Here is a 21198-nt window from a genome sequence, read left to right on the forward strand (position 1 = left end):
TGTGCAGCCGGTGATGCTGCATATACTTGTCCCGAGCTCCCTGTGGCCAGCACACACTTGGGGTCTTCTTATCCACATTATGGCCTCTCCCTAGAGTAGAGACAGCACCCAATAAGAGAACATGAGCCTGTAAACCCCAGAAATATCAGACCCTCCAGATATTTTCCAGCCAGTGGCCCTGGTACCTCAAAAGACTAGATAAGCCTGGACAGGACCCAAGGAGTCAAGACATTTCCATGGCAATCCCCCTTTCAGCAGCTTCCATCAGTCTGAGCTGGTACCTTCTCTGATATACTTGTCCCAGGCACCTAAGATGGTCTGGAAATTATATCAGTATTATAGGATAGGCCTCATAACTAACTCCACCTGATATTAGTGAACGCCTTTAGAGAAGAGAAGGGAAACTTGATTCAAATGGGTAAAATGTGCTCCTGGGATGGGGAAAGCAGCTATGGGGACACAGACAGGCACGCATCTTTCTGTGCCAGCTAAAACCTGACCCTCACCACAACCCAGAGTCTGGCCTGGTGACTACAGGTGGTAACCAATGATGTGACAGTCTCTGTTATGTTGATGATTTCTGGTGACAGGCTAGCAGGTTGACATCGAAGTGCCAATCTGATCTAACATATGCTTCTGTCCAGGCTCAGAAAGGGCATGTGCACCATTTGTATGTAATTCGGGACTGTCATGGTTAAGGACAGTAGCAAGCTCCACCCCGTGGGTGGAGGGGCCCACCTAATCCCTGCAATCCCCGCAATTATTGTGGAGAAACCAGCCAGGGAGCCCTGTCAAGGCTGTCCAGTCGAGAAGGGTGGGTCCAAAACCATCCTGCAGGCCCCACCATCATCAGCCCCACCAGGAGATGCTTTTCCTGAGACCATACCACCCCGGCCCAAGGGGGATTTTTGATGTTTGGAGATGGGGGCCTGGGGGGAACACACTTTTTTTTTTAGATTTTGGAGATATCATCAACATAACAGCCTTGGTGAATGAATTTGCTTGTACAAAACATTGCTTGAGCCAAAGGAGGAAGCCCTCCCTGTGTGTCAGCATTCAATTGTGTTAAAATCAGACTCAGCATAGGAGGAATTAGGTCACCTTTCTTTTGAGTCCAAATCAGACACAAGACCTGCGGCCAAGTGGCTGTGCTTCTTTACAGGGCAGAGCTGAGCATCTGTCAAGCTCTAGCAGGGTTGATGATGGCTGAGGAGACTGAGGGGCTTGACGGAGGTGGTCATAGGTTTCATGCAAGCTTGAGTATTAGGAAGTTAACTAGTTTCTATCTGGGGTTCTGGAGCCCCTTGCTGTAGGAGCTATTACTCCTAAATGGCTGTGACCCCAAAGGAGTCATAGGGGACATGAGGAGCATGGGTTTCCTAAAGGTGACTGCAATGGAATGGGTTTAACCTTAGGAACAGCCAGTCAAATGGGGGGGCACCTACCTGGGAGGCAAGGGATGTCCATCTGCCCAACTTAGATCACTTCCTCTCAATTGCTATGTAGCCTCAACCTGTGGAGTCTGTCATGGGGTGGGAGGTTCTGTCATCCGGTATGCATACTTTGTTACCCTTGGGTGAACATGGAGATTCCATAAGGTAGAGACAACGGCTTGGTGTGACTGAGCTCTGTCCAGCTCTTGGCCTTGGCTCTGTCTATGTGTGCCAGCTATGGGCAGGAGCGATTCATCTCCAGAAGGACCTGCTCACCACCAACAGTGCTCTCTCATCCACCATCAACTGTGGGTAGCTAGGGAGCTCTTTGCATTATCCCAGGTACCCAAGAAGAGGCCCATCTAATGCAGTGGTTCCCAACCTTCCTAAGGCTGTGACCCTTAATTACAGTTCCTCATGTTATGGTGACCCCAACCATAAAATTATTGCTGTTGCTACCTCATAACTATAATTTTGTGACTGTTATGAATGTTTTCCAGTGGTTTGGGGGGGTTGTGACACACAAATTGAGAACCATTGATAGCAGCTCCTACAGGAAGGGTCTTCAAAACCCCAGGTGGAAACTAGTTGGCTTCTTGATAGTCAAGCTTACAAGAAATCAGTGACTACCCTGATCTCATAGGTGCGGGGGTGGGGGTGGGGGCTGAGGAGTGGCATCTGCCCCTGACTCCTCCCATTCCTGGGGGGGGGGACCTTGCCTCCAGATCTTCACTTTGCCACTGTGGTCCCTTATAGGCCCTGATCTCCCTGATCCTCTTTCCTCCCCACAGTCTTTCATCTGTCCCACAAGGTCACCAGCATTGTCCCCGAGAGCGCTCTACTCATCGTTCTGGGCCTGGTGCTGGGCGGCATCGTCTGGGCAGCTGACCACATCGCCTCCTTCACACTCACACCCACGCTCTTCTTCTTCTACCTGCTGCCCCCTATCGTGTTGGATGCTGGATACTTCATGCCCAATCGACTCTTCTTTGGTAACCTGGGCACCATCCTGCTATATGCTGTCATTGGCACCATATGGAATGCAGCCACCACAGGATTGTCCCTCTATGGTGTCTTCCTCAGTGGCCTAATGGGTAAGTCTGTATGTTGTCCTTTGGGTGAGCTAAGGTAAAGGTGCAGATCACAGACACAGAAGGGTTGGGGCTAAGGATGATGGGCAATGTCTCTGGGGACTACTAAGTAACTAGCCTGGTATTTCTAAGAAGGTTCGGTCTATAATTAGCTTCCTTGTGACATCTGCAAGCTAAGGCTTTTGTGTCATGTTCAAAACAGATTTGTGACTGCACAGACCAGCAGGATGGGTAAGTGTGCATAGGCAGTTGACATAGTTGTCAGAGTGGCGTGAGCCAGCTTTTTAGCCCCCATGGGAGAAGAAGATGAAAGTGGACTACTTCTAGACTTATGAGTGAATTACAGAGTTGAGCATGCCAAAGTCTTGAGTGGTTTGGTGCTGTTTCTGCTCAAATCTACTAGTGATTACTTAACTTAGCCTTGGTTACCTCCCAGGAACACCCCACCCTCTGTGGTGAACCTTTGTCCAGCTGGGAGACAGCAGGTGATGTCTGAGCAGACGTGAGTAGGTGCTCACAGGAAGACTCCGAGTCAGGACTTTCCCTTTGGCACATTCACTGAGTGAATGAGCCCCTTCAAATCCTAGAGCCTAAGGAGAAACAGAGAGCAGTAAACCCAGGAACTATCAATTGCTTGGGATCTTATTGTTTTAGGGAGCTCCTGCGGTCCCTGCTGTCCAGCATTATTAGAGACCCCAATGGTAAGGACCTGCCTGGCTAATAAGACTCTAGGCATCCCACTCTGGAGTGGGTACTACTGGTCACATTGGTGATAATATAAGGCAATGAGACACATCTAAGATGGCTATCTCCCTCTGGCCTTGGAGAGATGTCTTGGGATACAGAGTAGGGACTTCTGGAATCTAATACCCATATTCCTTTAAGGGTCATCCTGACCCTCACTCTACAGCCTTGTCACCATAAGATCCCAGCATATGATCCCAGCTCCTGGGGCTGTTTTTAGGGTGCATGGAGAAGCCTCTAACAAACTAATTTGTGGTGTAAGCACAGGCCTTTAAATAGTTAGCTGAGCCTTGGCAAATATGCTTACATCAGAAATGGTCACCAAAATCTAGAGAATTTTAATCTCTGGGGACACCCAGACCCATCTTCCCACCATGCCATAGCCATGAAGAATTGCTATACCACATTGTCTTTTAATAACCAGTATTGTATATCACTCCCTACAGACTCTCTCATGATAGACATAGGATGCTGGCCTGTGTCCACCTTTGGGACCTTGCTAGTCAAGGCTGACCAGAAAGATCATACTTGTCCCACAAGCTCCCTTTCCTCTGTGACTCTGGCTGATGGTGTACCTAGACTTGCCTAGGTAGTGCTCAGCCAGGGTTCACTCACCCTTACTGGGAGAGTCAGCCTAGGCCAGCTATCCTGAAGGTCATCAGTTCCAGGCTCAAGGACAAGGGTGCACTGTCCAAGTGGGGGGCCAATCCTGATTCAGTGGACTGTACGTCTGCTGGGATCCAGCTTGTTTTGGGAATGTACTCTGGTGCTGTCAAGATTCTAGAACAAGAGGATGGCTCTGCTAAGGCATTTCAAGACTGAACCAGAAGCTGGTTTGCTCTGGAAAGCTGGACAGGGCATATATAGTGTGGCAGTTGAGTGTGTGGTCCTTTTCTAAATGGAAACTCGGAAGGCTCTGGTCCTAGTTGGAGGCAGCAAAATTTGTTACTCACAGACAGATGGGGCTCAAGTAACTACAGAGACCACTCTGTCCTGTGACTTCTACTCTTTTTGGGGGGCACACTGGATACCTGGGGCACTTACTTCCCAAGGTTCATTCTTTCATCCCAAAGGATGGCAAGTTCTGTCCCTGCTCAAAAAAGAGAATGAAGCACTTCATGGGGAACTGTGTAGCTTTAGACATTCTGGGGTGTCTGGCTGCGAGCTCCAGTCTCTGAGATTCTCTTTGTCACTGGGTAGCCCTGGAAAGAGTTTGTCTAGCCTTTATTCCTGATACCTCTGATCTCCTAGGGACCTGGTAGATGTGGGATTTGGACAGAGGGAGCCAAGTGGTCCACATCTCTTCCAGGTGAGCTGAAGATTGGACTCCTGGATTTCCTGCTTTTTGGTAGCCTCATTGCTGCTGTGGACCCTGTGGCTGTGCTGGCTGTGTTTGAGGAAGTCCACGTCAATGAAGTTCTTTTCATAATTGTTTTTGGAGAGTCACTATTGAATGATGCAGTGACTGTGGTGAGTGATGGTGGGGGTCCTTGGGGGTAGCTACAGAACATTTCATTTGCTTGGAGGTTCTAGGATACCTTGACAAATGGCCATTACCAATATGCCTCAGATAAGTTTGAAAGAGGGTCACTATCTAATCATGGTCTCCCTTTACAGCCATGTTTTCAACCTAGGATGTCCAACACCCTGCAGGGTATTTCCTTCATCCATCCCTTCTCACTGGCACAGCAGCCTTGGGAAATGAGGGGGAGGTGGGGGATAGGCTCCAATCTTTTTCTGGCTTCCTAACTCAGCTTCATCCCATTTCTCTCTTTTACAATCTTGGGCTCACCCATTTCATGCCTTTGGAGGTAATGCTGCCCGGTTGAAATCCACATATCCACATCCCCCAGAGGTCTATAATTTTGGACACACACTTGCTACTACACACTATTTCCTAAGAAACAGACGAATAAACAAACAATAAACTCTTACAGGAATTGCATTAATTTTCTGGGCCCATCATAACAAAGTACCACAGAAGCCTGGGGCTGTCACAGTGAGAATTTATTGTCTCAGTGCTGAAGGCTGGAGGCTGAGAACCAAGAATGGTAGCTGGCTCTGGAAGCCTCTTTCCTTGGCCTTCAGATGCTATATCTTTTCTGTATCCTCACATGATCATTTTCTGTATGTCTGTGTCCTGCAGTCTTCTTATACACCAAGATCTACTCTATTGAGCTCATTTAACCTTAGCTGCCTTTTTGAAGACTTATTATCAAACAGCTGCATTCTGAGGTCTTGGGGTCAGGATTCAACATGTAAGTGGAGAAAATGCATTTAGCTCCTTCAGTGAGTCAAGATTCTCCTGATGACATCTGGGGTTTCTCGGACCCATGCAGTGGAGTTAGCATAAGGTCTCCACCAAGATGAGGTTGTGTTCTCCCTGGCAACAAGAAGCAGGTTAATGAAACATGAGCATAGCGGCTGCTTCGGTGCAGCCCTATGGAAACTTCAAAACCTGTCCCCAGATGGACTACAGGTCTGTGGGAGGGGATGAGGGATTAACTGGTAAGAATGGGCCCAAGAACTTAGCTGACACCTGAGGAAGTGTGTTTGGTTTCTTCTGCCATCTGAACGTGCCTGTGGTCCCTAAGAAATTCCCCAAGTCTTATGCTCCCTTGGGTGCAGAAGTGCAGTGTGCGTTGTATCAGGTTTCTGTGTGTGCAGGAGACTATGAGGGCCCATTTGAGACCTAGTCTGAAACTCAGCAAATAGCTCTCAGCCTTCCTGAGCTACAGTGGCCCCGAGGCCTCCTGTGGACCAAGGGTTACCTCCTGCCCTCATGGTCCATGCCTTCCCCACCTTGGTCCTCATGAGGAAGTACAGACAGCTTGCTGAGGACTCAGTGCCCATCACGGCTATGCCTAAACAGTCTGAACAGCTGCCTTGGCGTTCCTTGAACATTGAGCATAGAACAAGAGTCTACAGGAGCGTAGCACAAGAGTCAGAGACTGGGCCACTCACTGGTCTGCACATCCCGCTTGCTGGTTCCTCCGGTCCTTTCCTGTTGACCATTGTCACTTTGTGCTGGCTTTACAAGTGTTTTTAGCAGTTTCAGGTGTGAACTCTGAGGCCCAAATCCAGAAAAGAGGGGGCACTAGGCAGGGAGGGGTCAGTGTGGATGCAGGGCTGACCAGATGTGTTCCTGTCTTCTGTACCCCTAGGTCTTGTACAATGTTTTTGAGTCTTTTGTGACGCTGGGTGGTGACAAGGTGACTGGCGTGGATTGTGTGAAAGGCATAGGTATGTATTGGGAGGGTTCCTGCCTAGCCTGTCTCAGATCTAGTGGTCAAAGTACAGAGGCTTGTGTCCTCTCTAGAATAGAATCCCTAGGACTTCTGCTATCCTGGGGTCTCCAAGCTATATGCTGGTTACCAGGCTGGGTTTCCTTCCCGGAACACCACATAAACAGTACTGATGAAGGTTCTGGGGGAGTCAGTGTGTTCCTTTGAAAAGGTATATGGTCAGTCAATCCAGGTCTCCCTAAGCAAGGACAGATGGACAGTGTCTAAGGACACAGGGTTCAGACCTTGCTCCTGATCCAAGCCGGCAGACATGCCAAGGCAATGCTCCCTCCCATGGAGTCCTTTTTCCTGGGTACCATGCCTCTGGCCTCGGCCTCCTGCACTAAACTTGGAGACCAGACACTCTCACTGAGAGCAGAATTGCCTCATTTCCTAAACTTTCAGCATTGCTGTGAGCAGTTTCCAGGAGCCTCCATGAGGAGTGACCGGCCAGCCTGGTCATTCCACTTGCCTCACGAGCCACTTTCGTTCCTTTCTCTCACAGTGTCCTTCTTCGTGGTGAGCCTAGGGGGGACCCTGGTGGGTGTTATCTTCGCCTTCCTGCTGTCCTTGGTGACTCGCTTCACCAAGCATGTGCGTATCATCGAACCTGGCTTCGTCTTTGTCATTTCCTACCTGTCTTACCTGACCTCCGAGATGCTGTCCTTGTCAGCGATCCTGGCGTAAGTCTCCCTCAGGGAGTGACCTCCTGCTGTTGGCTGGGCTGGGTAGGTGGCTTTCTAGCTGGTGATGTGCCTGAGATCCCCTGCACTCAAACCCCGGCAGAAGGTGCCGCTGTGAGCAAGGGGTATTCTGGGCTCCTTGCCGTCATCCTGGTGGGGGCTGTGGGAGTGTACCTGGTACCTGTCTACTGTCCCCTCTTAGGAACACGAATTTCAAGCCCATTGTGTAGCTTCTGTGGCTTTCAAAGTTGGGTAGAAATTCACTGGCCGGGGCAAAGAAGTCAATCTAATTTTTTGTTTGTTTGTTTGTTTGTTTGTTTTTTGAGACCGGCATTCTTTGTGTAGCCTTGGCTGAACTGGAACTCACTCTGTAGACCAGTCTGGCCTCAAACTCACAGAGATCTACCTGCCTCTGCCTCCCGATTGCTAGGATTAAAGGCGTGTGCCATCGCTGCCCGGCTCTAATTTTTTTTTTAAAGAAGTAGATAAGCCCTCAGAATAGTCCTTGGCTAGACAGGTGCCTATCTGGAGGATGGGTAGGTGTGTGTTGTGGCTTGTGATTCAAGAATGAGCTGTCCAGAAACCCTATCAGAGCCTCTGCTGGCACGCAGCCTCTCTCAGGCAGGAGCTTCCCACACCAAAGTTGGCTCCAAGCTTCTCCAAAGGCTAGTGTGACCTGGTTACCATCCAGCTACCAACAGTTCCACAGGCTTGATGGCCGTTTCTTCATTGAAACTCCACATCTACTTAGAGCATGGGAGCAGCTGGGATCAGGGCATTGACCCTCAGGAAGAGCAGGGTTCCCACAACACAGGACTGTCCATTGTAGATTACATCTGCTGGGAAGCAGAGGTCAGCTATGCCCCCAGAGGAAGTAGGGATGGCAGGAGCTGGGGCTGGAATCATCAGGTCTGAGGCATCAGCCTGTCTGAATAGAGGCAGGGAAACCTCACACTGCCCCTTCTCCAGCATCACCTTTTGTGGCATCTGCTGTCAGAAGTACGTGAAGGCCAATATCTCAGAGCAGTCGGCCACCACTGTGCGCTACACCATGAAGATGCTGGCCAGTGGATCAGAGACCATTATCTTCATGTTCCTGGGCATCTCAGCTGTGGACCCCCTCATTTGGACGTGGAACACGGCTTTTGTGTTGCTGACGTTGGTCTTCATTTCTGTATACAGAGCCATTGGTGAGGGTTAGGGGCACTCATGGTGCTGTTAAGCTCCCTTAATTTTGATTATAGATTTGAGGGTCCCAGGGAAGCTCAGTAACAAGTCCAACCACTGATCTCTATAAAGGCCAAGATTTTTCAAGGTGCAGCATGGGGACCAATGAGGCACCAAGGGACAGGATGAAGGAATGGGAGGTAGAAGCTGGGGTGAGAGCAGCACTGTTGCCTCATCCCACAGAGGACCTGGCCAGTAGTGCCCTTGGGTATAGACCCACAACCCAGCCTTCATAGTCCTCCAAGGGACAGAGAGGGTCAAAAGGCTTTAGGGAACCCTGAGGTGTGGCCTTGGGGAAAACAGCCACGGAGCTGAGTGACCTCTTGCTACAGGTGTTGTTCTGCAGACCTGGATCCTGAATCGTTACCGCATGGTGCAGCTAGAGACCATTGACCAGGTGGTCATGTCCTACGGTGGCCTGCGTGGGGCAGTGGCCTACGCCTTGGTGGTGCTCCTGGATGAGAAGAAAGTCAAGGAGAAAAATCTGTTTGTGAGCACCACTCTCATCGTGGTCTTCTTCACAGTGATCTTCCAGGTGTGACTCGGCTTGCCCAGGGCGCTGCCTCAGGTGTGACTCGGCTTGCCCAGGCCTCTGCCTCAGCTTGCCCAGGCCTCTGCCTCAGCTTGCCCAGGCCGCTGCCTCAGCTTGTCCAGGCCTCTGCCTCAGCTTGCCCAGGCCGCTGCCTCAGCTTGTCCAAACCTTGAGCCTACCTAAGGGCAACTGTCCCTATCTCAACTCTGTAGGTAGATGGTTTCTAAATTCCACACTTTAATTGGTTTTTGTAATTTTAGTAATTAGGAGCATTTTTTAGGTTTTCATGTGGCCCCACAGGGGACATAACATAATTTGTCCTAAAAGTGTTACTTCCTGGCCAGGACTTAAGAGAACAGACCTAGTTACTTCCTGACTGCTGATTGGTCAGGCACTAGCAAGCACCTACCACACCTTTGCCTCTGGCTGGCCAAAGTGACAGCTGGAGGTTCTGATGTCTGTATGGACGTCCACAGCACAGGGGCTTTGGGGCATCTTTTTTTATAGGGCAGTGCCAGTGGATTCATGGGTCCCTGTGCTGTCTCCAGTGGGAGAAGAGATCTAATGTCTGTCTGGCTTGGGCTTAGAGGGCCCTTCTGGGAATGGGGACCCTGCCTGGCACCGGAATTAGTGAGGCTGTCTTTCAGGGCCTGACCATCAAGCCCCTGGTGCAGTGGCTGAAGGTGAAGAGGAGTGAAGAGCGCGAGCCCAAGCTCAACGAGAAGTTACATGGCCGGGTGAGAACAGGGAGGACCCCCACAGCCTGGGGAGGCACAGCGTGGGCACAGGCTGAGTGTGAGGACGGATAGTCAACTAAGTCGCTTTCCTCTCAAAGGCTTTCGACCACATCCTCTCTGCCATTGAGGACATCTCAGGACAAATCGGACACAACTATCTCAGAGATAAGTAAGTAGCTTAAGCTGTAACATTCCTTCTTCCACCAGTGACCCCTCAAACACAGAGCTGTGGGCCCCCCACGTGCAGACAGGGCCACTGAAGACGCTGGAAGCCACATCAGCTGTGCTGCCATAATTCAAGAACCACAGGACAGCACTTCTGGAGAACCTCTCCATTCAAAGGAGCCAGAGACACATTGTCTGGGTCGGAAGGCTGATCCTGAAGTGTATATGTTGGGGAGAGTGATCAGAGGACAATGCACGATATCTCTAGAATTGGAACTGTGGCTGCTGGTGTCTTAATCTTGGTCCTGTCCTCACAGCACTTGGAGGATCAGGTGGCCACTTGGAAATCCGGTCACTTGAAAATGGCATAGAGTTCTACTGTCAGCCGCTGTCAAAGCAAAGGGTGCAATCTGAGGTGGCCTGACGACCTTTCACTTTAAAATTCACTTTCAGGTTGTTACAATAAATAAAACCCAGAAGAAAAAAGGCTGGTTCTATGTTGGGCTTAGCTCTGGCAGACATTTCCCTGTTCTGACCTTGTCCATGTGGGACAGGCAGCCCCAGACTCCCAGTGCTGATGTGACCTTTTGTCCCCCAGGTGGTCCAATTTTGATAGGAAGTTCCTCAGCAAAGTCCTCATGAGAAGATCGGCTCAAAAATCTCGAGATCGGATTCTGAATGTTTTCCATGAGCTGAATTTGAAGGACGCTATTAGCTATGTGGCCGAGGTATTTGAATATCCTATGTGACCCTTTACTAAAGTTGAGGGCTAAAATAAGAAAATACATGTGGTCTAGGGCATGGGCAGAGAGCAGTGGTGAGTGACCCTTGTGCTCTACGCTTGGATGGCTCACTGCAAAAGTTCATGTGAGGCTTGGAGTTGTATTCTGGGAATAGGGCATGTCAGAGTTCCCTGCCACTCAGGAGGCATAGGCACAGTGACCATCTGGAGACTGGTTTGGTAGAACTGACATGGTAACCAGGCTCTAGAGGAGTCTGAATGCCTGTATTTTTCCCTGAAGAGACTGGAAATGTTTGGGAAAGACAGTAATGGGTCCGTGTCCTCTGTCTACTCTGTCTATTCACACATATATGTTGTACTCAGCAACAGGTGAGAGATACTTCCTACTGGCTGCCAACCTTAAGGAGCAGCCTTACATGAGCATACACAAATGTATACACATGGCTGATACATGCACACTCAAATCTATAGGAATGCTCACATATATATATATATATATATGAACATGCACATACCCAGGTACATGTGCACTTATCCATCCATACACACATATGTACATACATACATGCATACTTATGAACACATGTGTATGCATAGATAACAACACAGACACACATGTAACTATCTTGTGGCTAGTGCATTCATGACCCACCCCTATCTAGGTTCCAAGGCATCCTTTATAGATAGACGTAGGGCCAACCAGGCACCACATGACCCCATGGCCATTACCACCCAAGTAATATTGTGGTTCTCAATCTGAGATGCCTCCTCTCTTAGGCAGAATTTATAAAGAATTCCAACCTTTTATGACCCTGGGTGACCTTGGCACAATGACAAAGATGGAGGATAAGAATGAAAGAGTGGGCTGAGATCTCTGGAAGCATTCACTTGTCACTTTCTCTCAGTCTCTGAGAGACTCTTCAACTCTGACTTCACACTGGTCAGAGCCCTGAGCCTCACCTGCTCCCCACTACAGCAGCCAGAATGTCTTGAGCTTTGTACCATCATTCCCATCACCGTTGGGAGAGATGGCTCCAAGTCCTACATGGGTGGTTTGTCTATATCGGTCCTTCCCTATCCCGAGATTCTTGCCCCCCACCCTTGACTATTTGTCTAGGAACCCCAGCACTGTTTCAGCTCTAAGTCTCTGCCCTAAGGGTCACCTGACTTCTTTCCTGATATACCCTTGGGGTGGGGAGTTCCTGGCACCATCGATGATATAGGAGAGATGCCCACACTTAAGGAGGATGAGTGGCAAAAAAAAAAAAAGAATACAAAGAATGGTGGATTTGGAAGAAAAAGACCAAAAAGTCCCAGCCCATACCAATGATAAGTCAATACCCTGGAGCAGGCAGTCCAAGCCCGGTCCCAAGTGTTTCCTGTCACCAGACTATCCAAACAATCCCACCCTCTTTGAGGGGCTCCTAAGGGAGCGCCTCGCAAACTGTACAATGATGTGTTGACATGGTCAAGGGAAGAACACACCTGATAGGCCATCACCCTTCTAACCCTGGCCCAGCTGTCCCCTAGGGACTCTACCTGAGGCCATAGTTTACTGTTGTCTGTGACCCGCAGAAGCTTCTTACTTTGTTGATTCAGGCCCTAACTAGGAAACAGTTTTTCTATCCTCTGGTAATTCTGCTTACTGTCCAGCTCTGTTCTATGTGGCTTTGACTTGCATCCAAACTACGGCCTGTGGGTTGGTGGCTCTGGTGGGGGCAAAAACTGTCTCCCCTACCTTCAAGTAGGAGTGGTATACCCTAGACTTGTCAGTGTCCTTTAAGAGATTCTGTTTCTACTGCTTTGTCTGCTCAACTCTTAGCTCTGTTCCTCTCAAATGACGTTCTGATGACCTCTACATGGACCTAATCCCAGCTCCTACTCTGTATCGTGGTCCTTGCTGAGCTGTAAGGTGTCCCTTGACATTGGACAGGGTCCATCTCTGGGCTCCATCTCTGCCTCCCAGAGCCAACAGGCCCTTGAGCTTGGTCACAGGATCTTTTGACTTCTATGTGGCAGGTGCTGCCTAAGGGTCATCTCTGAGTACTAATGAGTCTATATCTTCCTTGTAGGGAGAGCGCCGTGGGTCCCTGGCCTTCATCCGCTCCCCGAGTACGGACAATATGGTCAATGTGGACTTCAGCACACCACGCCCATCTACTGTGGAGGCATCTGTCTCCTATCTCTTGTATGTGAAAAGTTCATAAACTTCTCTGGGAAAGGGCACTCCTTAAAAGCATCTCTCTCCCGACTCTTCAGCCTACTAGCTCCTTCTGCAGGTCCTAAGGCAATTGGGTCAGGAGAGTGTGAGTGGACTGATGTAGAAGAGTACAGAAAGATGCCCGCATCCCCATCTGAGGAAGCACCTTACTCAGCAATCAGCAGGACTGTGTTTGGGATGCGCTGATATTAGAGAGGAGGAGGGCAGGAAGGGATAGCAGCAGATGCCTGACCTGGTCCAGCATTTCATACCCTCTCCCCTGGGCAACTGATGGCCACTTCTTATGATGGTGGCTGTTCCTGCAATAGCTTAGGGGAGGCCATGGGCCTCAGGACTCATAGTTGGGCTGTGGACTGGTAGTCGTGTGGGGAGGGACTACCAGGTATCTAGGCAGGGCAGAGAGCTCTGTGTAGCCATCCCCTGGGCTCAGTGTTGGTCTGTGCAGGAGGGAGAATGTCAGTACTGTATGCCTGGATATGCAGTCCTTGGAGCAGAGGCGGAGGAGCATCCGTGACACTGAGGACATGGTCACCCACCACACACTGCAGCAGTACCTGTACAAGCCTCGGCAGGAGGTGGGTACCAGGGGCTGAGCCACCAAGAGTCCGCCCTCCTGTCCCACAGAGCAAGCCTTTGTGGTCCCTTCGTGTGCTGTGGCTGGTGGAACCTCGCCCACACCTAGAGCAATGTCTGCCTCCTTCTCAGACAAGGGGGTCTACAGGGCTGAGCTGGAGGCTTGGTGAACCACCTGGGCCATACAGGCCCAACTGACGGCCGGTTGCTCCCACAGTACAAACATCTCTATAGTCGGCATGAGATAACACCCAACGAGGATGAAAAGCAGGACAAGGAAATCTTCCACAGGACCATGAGGAAGCGCCTGGAGTCCTTTAAGTCAGCCAAGCTAGGCATCAACCAGAACAAGAAGGCAGCCAAGCTGTACAAGAGGGAGCGTGCCCAGAAGCGGGTGAGGGAAGGTGGAGGCAGCGGGGGCGGTGGTTGTTGGGTGGGCGTCTAATACTGGGAAGGGTCAAGGAACCCTCTGTGGTCCTGCTGGCCAGGCAAGCTACCAGGTGAACAGCCTTTCACCAGAGCAGAGACCCTTGAGGTCTAGGACAGAAAGCGAAGTTTCAGCAAGTTAGAGGTCTGGGTGTCGGTACGTCTGTAAGAGCTCACACTTGTCCACAGAGGAACAGCAGCATTCCTAATGGGAAGCTTCCCATGGAGAACCTGGCACACAACTTTGTCATCAAGGAGAAAGGTAAGACCTGTTTCTCTGCATGTGCTTGACTCAGAAGAGACTCCAGACTCTACCGGTGGCTGCACTCAGGGACTCTGACTCTGGGCCTCCATGCATCCCTTGTTGGGGGACTATGCCACTAGGCCAGACACTCTTAGTGCTCTTCTCTGACCCTCCTGTTGCTAAACCATAGAGAAGCACTCCCCCTATGGGATGGAGAGACAACTCAGTCGTTAAAAGTGGTTGCTGTTCTTCCAGAGAACCCAAGTTCAGTTCCTAGCACCCATATAAGGCACCTTAAGTCATCTGTGACTCTAACTCCAGGGAATCTAATACTCTCTTCTGGCCTCTGTGGGCACTCAACACAGCTTGTACACACACACACACACACACACACACACACACACACACACACACACACGTGGTCTTTCTCCATCCTTTTCACTGGAGGCCTTGAGGTCCCAGCCCCTCCTATCCAACAGACCTTCCCAGAGACCAAGTATGGTTGGGGGTGACAAAAGGAAGCACCACAGGAGTCGCCAGGCCTTTGGACACTGGGCTGGTCAAGTGCTGTGGAAACCACCTGTGTGTGGTGTGTGTGAGGTACCACCAATCATAAAGAACTTGAGTCATCCTTACCCAAAATATTTTTCCCTCTGCTATCCAGATTTTGAACTTTCAGAGCCTGAGGAGGCCACCAACTATGAAGAGACCAGTGGGGGCATTGAATTTCTGGCCAATGTCACCAAGGATGTAACCTCTGAATCTGGGGCAGGTGAGACAGGAGAGACCAGTGGGAGAGATGTCCCTGCTGCCCCAAGTGAGTCCCTGAAGGGAGGCTTAGTATAGGTCTTGGGGGTGTCAGCTGCTCCACTTAGATGTCTCCCAAGAGCAGACAGCGAGTATATGTGGAAGGAGAGGCCAGGCCTGAGAGAGCAGAGAGGTTGCCCATCTTGTCTAGGTTGTGCGGGGTCTCAAATGAGGAAAAGTGTGGGGTGTGTCTAAGTGTCTAAGTCTGACCATCCAGGTTACCCTGAAGGTGGAAGCCACAAGAACAGTTGACATAGTCACCCAGTACAGAACCTATCTACCCAGCTTCCTACTGCCTGTGGGGGTATTTCTTAGAGGTTGACCAGCTGCCCTTTCTCTTAGGAATTGATAACCCCGTGTTCTCCCCTGATGAGGACCTGGACCCAAGCATCCTATCCAGGGTGCCACCCTGGCTGTCCCCTGGGGAGACCGTGGTGCCCTCGCAGAGGGCCCGTGTCCAGATTCCCAACTCTCCCAGCAACTTCCGCCGTCTGACACCATTCCGCCTCAGCAACAAATCCGTGGATTCCTTCCTGCTGGCCGATGGCCCTGAGGAACAGCTCCAGCCCACTTTCCCCGAGTCCACACACATGTAACTAACTGGTTTCTTCCTCTAACACCTGCTTTCTTCCTAGCTATTGCCTTCAGGCCTCTCTCCTGGACCTGCCCTTTCTCAGACTTCGCAGCTGTTTTCTTCACTCTGTAGAGCCTGCCTTGGTCATCTGTCCAGCTGTGTGTTTCTTAGGAGACTGATGGAGGGCTCCCATTTGAGTTTGCTTCTCTAGCTAATGTGTAGTAGACAGATACATTTGAGGCCTAGCATGGTGGTGTATGCCTTTAAACCCAGCATTTACAAGAGATAGGTAGGACGGCTAAGGGTTTGAGGCCAGCCTGGACCTCAACATAGAAACATAGAAGTATTCTGTGGTCATGTCTCATGTTCATTTCAGATGAAAATGAAAGTGGTTTTTTGGGGGGTCTAGTGGACATTTGTAGAGATCTTTTATCAATCTAGTGGGAAATGAAGCACACACCTTTACAATTGGAGATTCTGGCCAGCGCTGCTGGCAAGACCTGGCTGATCACTGAGTGTCTATGTGTCTGTGTGTGTGTGTGTGTGTGTGTGTGTGTGTGTGTGTGTGTGTGTGTGTGTGTGTGTGTGCGCGCGCGCGCGCAGAGGGGCTCTTTCCTGAGAGAAATGATGTAGCAGGACAGGAAACCTACATGACCCCTGTGCTCTCCCACCTGCTCCGTGCTTCTGTTTCTGAACTTGCTGCCCCCCCCCCTCTTTTTGAGACAGGGTTTCCCTGTGTAGCCCTGGCTGTCTTGGAAGTAGCTTCGTAGATCAGGCAGGCCTGGAACTCAGAAATCTGCCTCCCGAGTGCTGGGATTAAAAACCTGGCTTTCCCCCCTCAGAGTCTGGTGTGCCTGGAAGCTTGTGACAGGTTTCTGGGGTAGAGCGGTAGTACCCAGGGGTGAGTATGGGACTGATGCCCCTGTGGAGAGGGCTGCTGTGAAGGGCAGGGTTTGAAAGTGTCAGGACATCGGGAGTGATCCAGATCTGCCGGTGTGCACCGCTGCCACTGGCTGGAACTCCCGGCAACTCCGCAGTAGTGTACAGCAGAAATGCCCCGACATTTGGAGCAAAGGGGTCCCTCTTTGCTCTTGAGCCGACACCTAGTTTTGGGCAATTCACAGAAGAACAACAAAATCAGGAGGAAGGGAATCCTGGGCTGAGGACAGGTTTCTGTAGGTCAGTGTTCCTCTGGACTGGGAGTCACGCATACCCTGTCTTCCCGCAGGTGACACAGGCTCTGACACACCGCTCACCGGAACCTTGTCCCCGCGTTGGCCACCCGCTGCGGCTCAGCAGCCCTTGCTCCCTTCACGGCTGGCTACCCCACGTGCCCCGAGCCCCGCCCCACCTGAGCGCATCTCGCCAGCACCTTTTGCCTCTGGTGAACCCGGGACAGGGCCAGAGCACCGAGCCCCGCCCAGTGCGCACGCTCGGTCTGCGGCTGCGCGCCGCGTACACAGTCGGCGCTCCTTCCAGAGGCCGCGCCCTCGCCGCCGCCCAGCTCTGCTTAAGCTCGCTTCTCTTCCGGGCTCTACTGAACTGCCGCCACACGCTCTGGAGCAAGAAGAGACGCCGCTGTGATCGCTGCCTGGCCGGCGGCCAGTTCAGAAAGTCTCCTTCAGTGGCCCCTCCCCAACCGGCTAGGGTTTCTTAGGGTCCACTGCTCTCCGGGAGTCTTATGCCTAGTTTGGCCCTAGGAAGAAGCTTTTCATCCACCGGGCATCCCCAGAATACCACACTGCCATTTCCTTGCCCTGGTTCAGTCCCTACTCTTCTGAGATGCTGCGCCCCCTAATCACCTCCCGCCCAACACACACACATAGTGCTCAGGGGAGCATTTGTGTTTGCCACTCTTACTCAGAGGAGAAAGACCCTTGAGAGGCCGGTGGCGGACCTCTTATCACAGCTGGTACAAACGTCTTAACAGTTAAGATTTGTGGAAGTTGCACCGCCCAGATCCTAACCGGGCAGCAGCTTCTTGTACATCTTCAGAGATACACTTCCCCCAGGCCCTAGCTGACCCCCTTCCAAGTTAGTTCTCCAGACTGTCCTACCACCTTGTGGCTTGTAGGATCAACTGCAGAAATATTTGTTCCAATTTTGGCTCCTGTTTGACCCGTCCCAGTCTGGGCCTTGCCGGCACAAACAAGGTGTCTCGCCTGAGCTGTCCCTAAGTTGGGAATACCGCAGATGGTCAGACTGGCTGGGATAGGGGACTAAAGGGGGACCCACAGGCAACTTTGGTCAGAACTATAGCCAGCTCTCTGTGGACACAGAAGGGCTCTACATCACCCAGGAGGGGGGCATACAGGAATCCACTGTCTGGGCATGTCCGCCTTGCCTCCAGGATTTCAGTCGTAGAGCACCGTCCCCTGGAGTGGTAAGAGCCGTGTCCTCATCACCTTTCCTCAGATGTCCAGTCTTGAACAGTAACCTGAGTTGTGCTCCTGGAAACTTGGCCTGCACCACAGGATCTCACTTGAGGGAGACTGGTATGAGGCTCAAGGTGGATGTAGGGACCTCCTGGAGACTTCTGAAACAAACCACTCAGCTCTCTGCTCAGGAAACTAAATACTGTGTCTCAGGAACAAGGTTGACAGTTTCGCTCACAGGGCTCACAAGAAGGTCCACCAGTTTGTATTAATGCTGCAGTTGAATCGTGGATAGGAAGAGTGGACAACTTCCTGTTCACAAACTGAGAGAAATGAACGAATACAAAGCAAGCTCGCACATCGTACTGCATTCTGTCCCCACCGGAACCTGTCAGTACACTGCTGACTGGCGCTCAGACTCAGACGCACAGCATCTGGTTTCCATGGCCCTTTTCCCTTGCAGCATTTTGACCACTTCTGAAATGCAGTCCAGCCGTTGTAAAACGAATGCTGTGGCCAGTAATTCCATCTGGAGCCGCCGCTGGAACCTCCTAGGTAGGCTGTGCCTGGCTAATGGAACCTCCTAGGTAGGCTGTACCTGGCTAATGCACCAGGGGTGTGCTGAGTGCACCTGCCAGCCCCTGCTTTGCAGACAAGTTTCCCATGCCTGCCTGTGCCCGGACACTGCCTTAACACACCACCTGATCTGTTGGACACGGGGTCTAATTCCCACTGCAGAATTAGAAGCCGTGTCTGACCAGACAGTGCCTCAGGGGCAACAGATACCCACCCACAGATACCAAAGCTAGCAGCCAGGTGATGAATCTTGCGACACTCTGTCCCTGTGTTTTAGCGGTGCACAGGCCGTGTCCTTTGAGTTTGTGAACCATACCTTGGCATAGCGGCATGGAACCAGTTTTGACAAGAAAGTCCCATTTGCAAAAAACCATTTCCTGTGCTTGATGACACGGTGGCTACATTTCATAGTTGAGGATCCCCCTGTTCTTGTCATTGTTGTACAATAGAATGTAAAATCCTATGAATGTATTTCCTTAGGAAAACTGTTGTAAAAATTTTTTATTAGGAGAGAATATTTATTTAATACTGAACTTTGACCTACTTTGTGTTACTACAAAGTATACAAATTTGGGAAATTTGTATTTCCACAACTGTATTTTCTTGAAAATAATTTTATTACAGTGTTCAATATACTATGTATTACGGATCTTTTTGTGAAAGGAAATTTACAGAATTTTATCAAAACTAGAAATATATTTTGAGTGGTTAAAATTGTGAAATGTTGTGAGCATAATCATAGTTGAACTTTGTTTAATTCTGATTACAGAATAATGTGCCTTAAAATGACCCCCTCTCCACTGAGTGGGCATCATCTGTACAGGGGACATCAGCACAACCGTAGTGACTACTTGTTTAAGTCTATTAAAAACATTTCAACACATTCTGGGTGCAAACTTTGTTTATAAATGAAAAACTTTATCCAGGATAATTTAGGAACAGTTTGTTATACAGTAAAATTGAGATCAACAGATGGTGTTTCTGAGCCCACCCTACTAGAGGTGAGAAGCTGTTGGACACAGCTATGGAAAGCCTCCAATTTAGCATCTCAGATACAGAACAGACCAGAGGCTTCCTGCGACCGAATGGGCAGTGGATGACTGAATCAGTGCCCACCATGGCCAAGGAGGTGGCTGAGATGCTAGACATATCAAAGTGGCTGAGTGGGAAGAATGGGGAGAAACGGCACCAAGGAGGGTCTCTGTGAGTTGAGACAAGACAGTGGGAGAGATGTGTGGTGGAGCCTGTCAAACATGAAGCCTAGAGGTCCTGCAACACATTTTTATTTTAAAGTATTATTTTAAAACTGCACACAGAAGAGCCTTCATCCAGTAGTTGATGGAAGCAGAAGCAGAGACTGACAGCTAAGCACTGAGCTGAACTGGTGGAATGCAGTTGTAGACAGGGAGGAGTGATGAGCAAAGGGGTCAAGACCACACTGGGGAAACCCACAGAAACAGCGACCTGAGCAAGTGGGAGCTCACAGACTCAGACTGACAGCCAGGGAACCTGCATAAGACCGAACGAACCAGCCCCCCTGAACGTGGGTGTCAGTTGGGGGGCTTAGGCAGTCTATGGGGCCTCTGGTAGTGGAAACAGTATTTATCCCTAGTGCATGAAAGGGCTTTGGGAGCCCATTCCCTATGGAGGGATACTCTCTCAACCTAGATACACAGGGGAGGACCTAGGCCCTGCCCCAAATGATGTGACAGACTTTGATGATCCCCCATGGGAGGCCTCACCCTCCCTGAGGAGTGGATAGGGGTGGGATAGGGAGATGGTGGGGGCATGGGAGGATGGCAGGGAGAGGGAACTGGGATTGGTATGTAAAATAAGATTGTTTTTAATTTAAATAAAAATTAGTTTTTAAAAATTGCACACAGAATCCTCAGATATTGGTTATTTACAAGAGGAGTCTCAACTGTTTATAGTCATCTCAAGTGGATACAACGGGTAAACTAGCAAAGAACATAGACTGGATTACTCATAAAGTCTGTTTCATGCCATAGAGGAAGAAATCTGAAGTCCAGGGGTCAGGAAAGCTAAGAGCTGCTGGCATCTCCACTCAAGTACTTATACTATTCTCATGTGACTTTATAACACCTTGATATACATCACGCTTGCAACGATTCTACTTTTAACCCGCTGCTGATTCAAGGTTCTAAGGTTAAGACCTCAATTGTTTTTTTTAGGGGTCATGATTCATTCCACTGAAGTAAGAAAGGAAGTGAGTCAGGGTGGCCCTGCTTGTCCAGCTTTTCCTGCACTCTAGATTAAAGGCCTGCTGAGGAGGCCTGGTTCTGGCAGCTTGCACCCCAAGTGCCCAGGACGCCCGTCCTTTCCTTCTTTAGAGGGACCTCACCCACCAGCTGAGCTGAGCTTCAACAGATACGAGGGAGAGAGGGAGAAATGGCATCTGGTAGCTGTCTCTCCATCTCACTGGTGGCCCAGCAAGACCTGGGACATCGCATTCAGGAACCCACTAAATAAATGTGGCAGTTTAGTTTGAATACAAATGGCGTGGGCTTTGAAGTTTCAAAGCCCATGTCAAGCCCAGAGTCTCTTTCCCTCTGTCTACAGATCAGGATACAGCTCTCAGCTACTGAGAGCACCTGACTGCATACTGCTATGCTCCCCACCATGATAATGGGCCAAACCTCTGAACTGTAAGCAAGCTCCCATTTAAATGCTTTATTTTATAATGTTGCCTTGATCATGGTATTTCTTCACAGCAAAAGAATCAGGGACTAAGACAGTCAACAAT

At 50.2% G+C, this 21198-nt stretch overlaps 1 protein-coding gene across 3 annotated transcripts in view; it reads left to right on the top strand.

The window, feature by feature from the left end:
• The window catches only part of Slc9a3 (solute carrier family 9 member A3), a 75379-nt gene extending 56062 nt beyond the window's left edge, over positions 1-19317 (top strand). For 2 of the 3 annotated variants that reach the window (XM_040757745.1, XM_040757746.1), the window contains exons 2-17: positions 2225-2527; positions 4578-4738; positions 6433-6511; positions 7058-7235; positions 8205-8425; positions 8795-8997; positions 9642-9731; positions 9830-9900; positions 10495-10624; positions 12711-12826; positions 13305-13434; positions 13650-13826; positions 14048-14120; positions 14767-14874; positions 15252-15501; positions 16712-19317. In XM_040757745.1, the coding sequence (XP_040613679.1) occupies positions 2225-2527; positions 4578-4738; positions 6433-6511; positions 7058-7235; positions 8205-8425; positions 8795-8997; positions 9642-9731; positions 9830-9900; positions 10495-10624; positions 12711-12826; positions 13305-13434; positions 13650-13826; positions 14048-14120; positions 14767-14874; positions 15252-15501; positions 16712-16715 (2294 nt within the window). In that variant the 3' untranslated portion in view covers positions 16716-19317. Of the gene's footprint in view, positions 1-2224; positions 2528-4577; positions 4739-6432; positions 6512-7057; positions 7236-8204; positions 8426-8794; positions 8998-9641; positions 9732-9829; positions 9901-10494; positions 10625-12710; positions 12827-13304; positions 13435-13649; positions 13827-14047; positions 14121-14766; positions 14875-15251; positions 15506-16711 lie in introns of those variants that run through there. The other variant, XM_040757747.1, reaches the window with a different exon arrangement.
• The last annotated feature ends 1881 nt before the right edge of the window (positions 19318-21198 follow it).

This window comes from Mesocricetus auratus, unplaced genomic scaffold (assembly GCF_017639785.1).
Source record: "Mesocricetus auratus isolate SY011 unplaced genomic scaffold, BCM_Maur_2.0 Super-Scaffold_100015, whole genome shotgun sequence".
Lineage (NCBI taxonomy): Eukaryota > Metazoa > Chordata > Mammalia > Rodentia > Cricetidae > Mesocricetus > Mesocricetus auratus.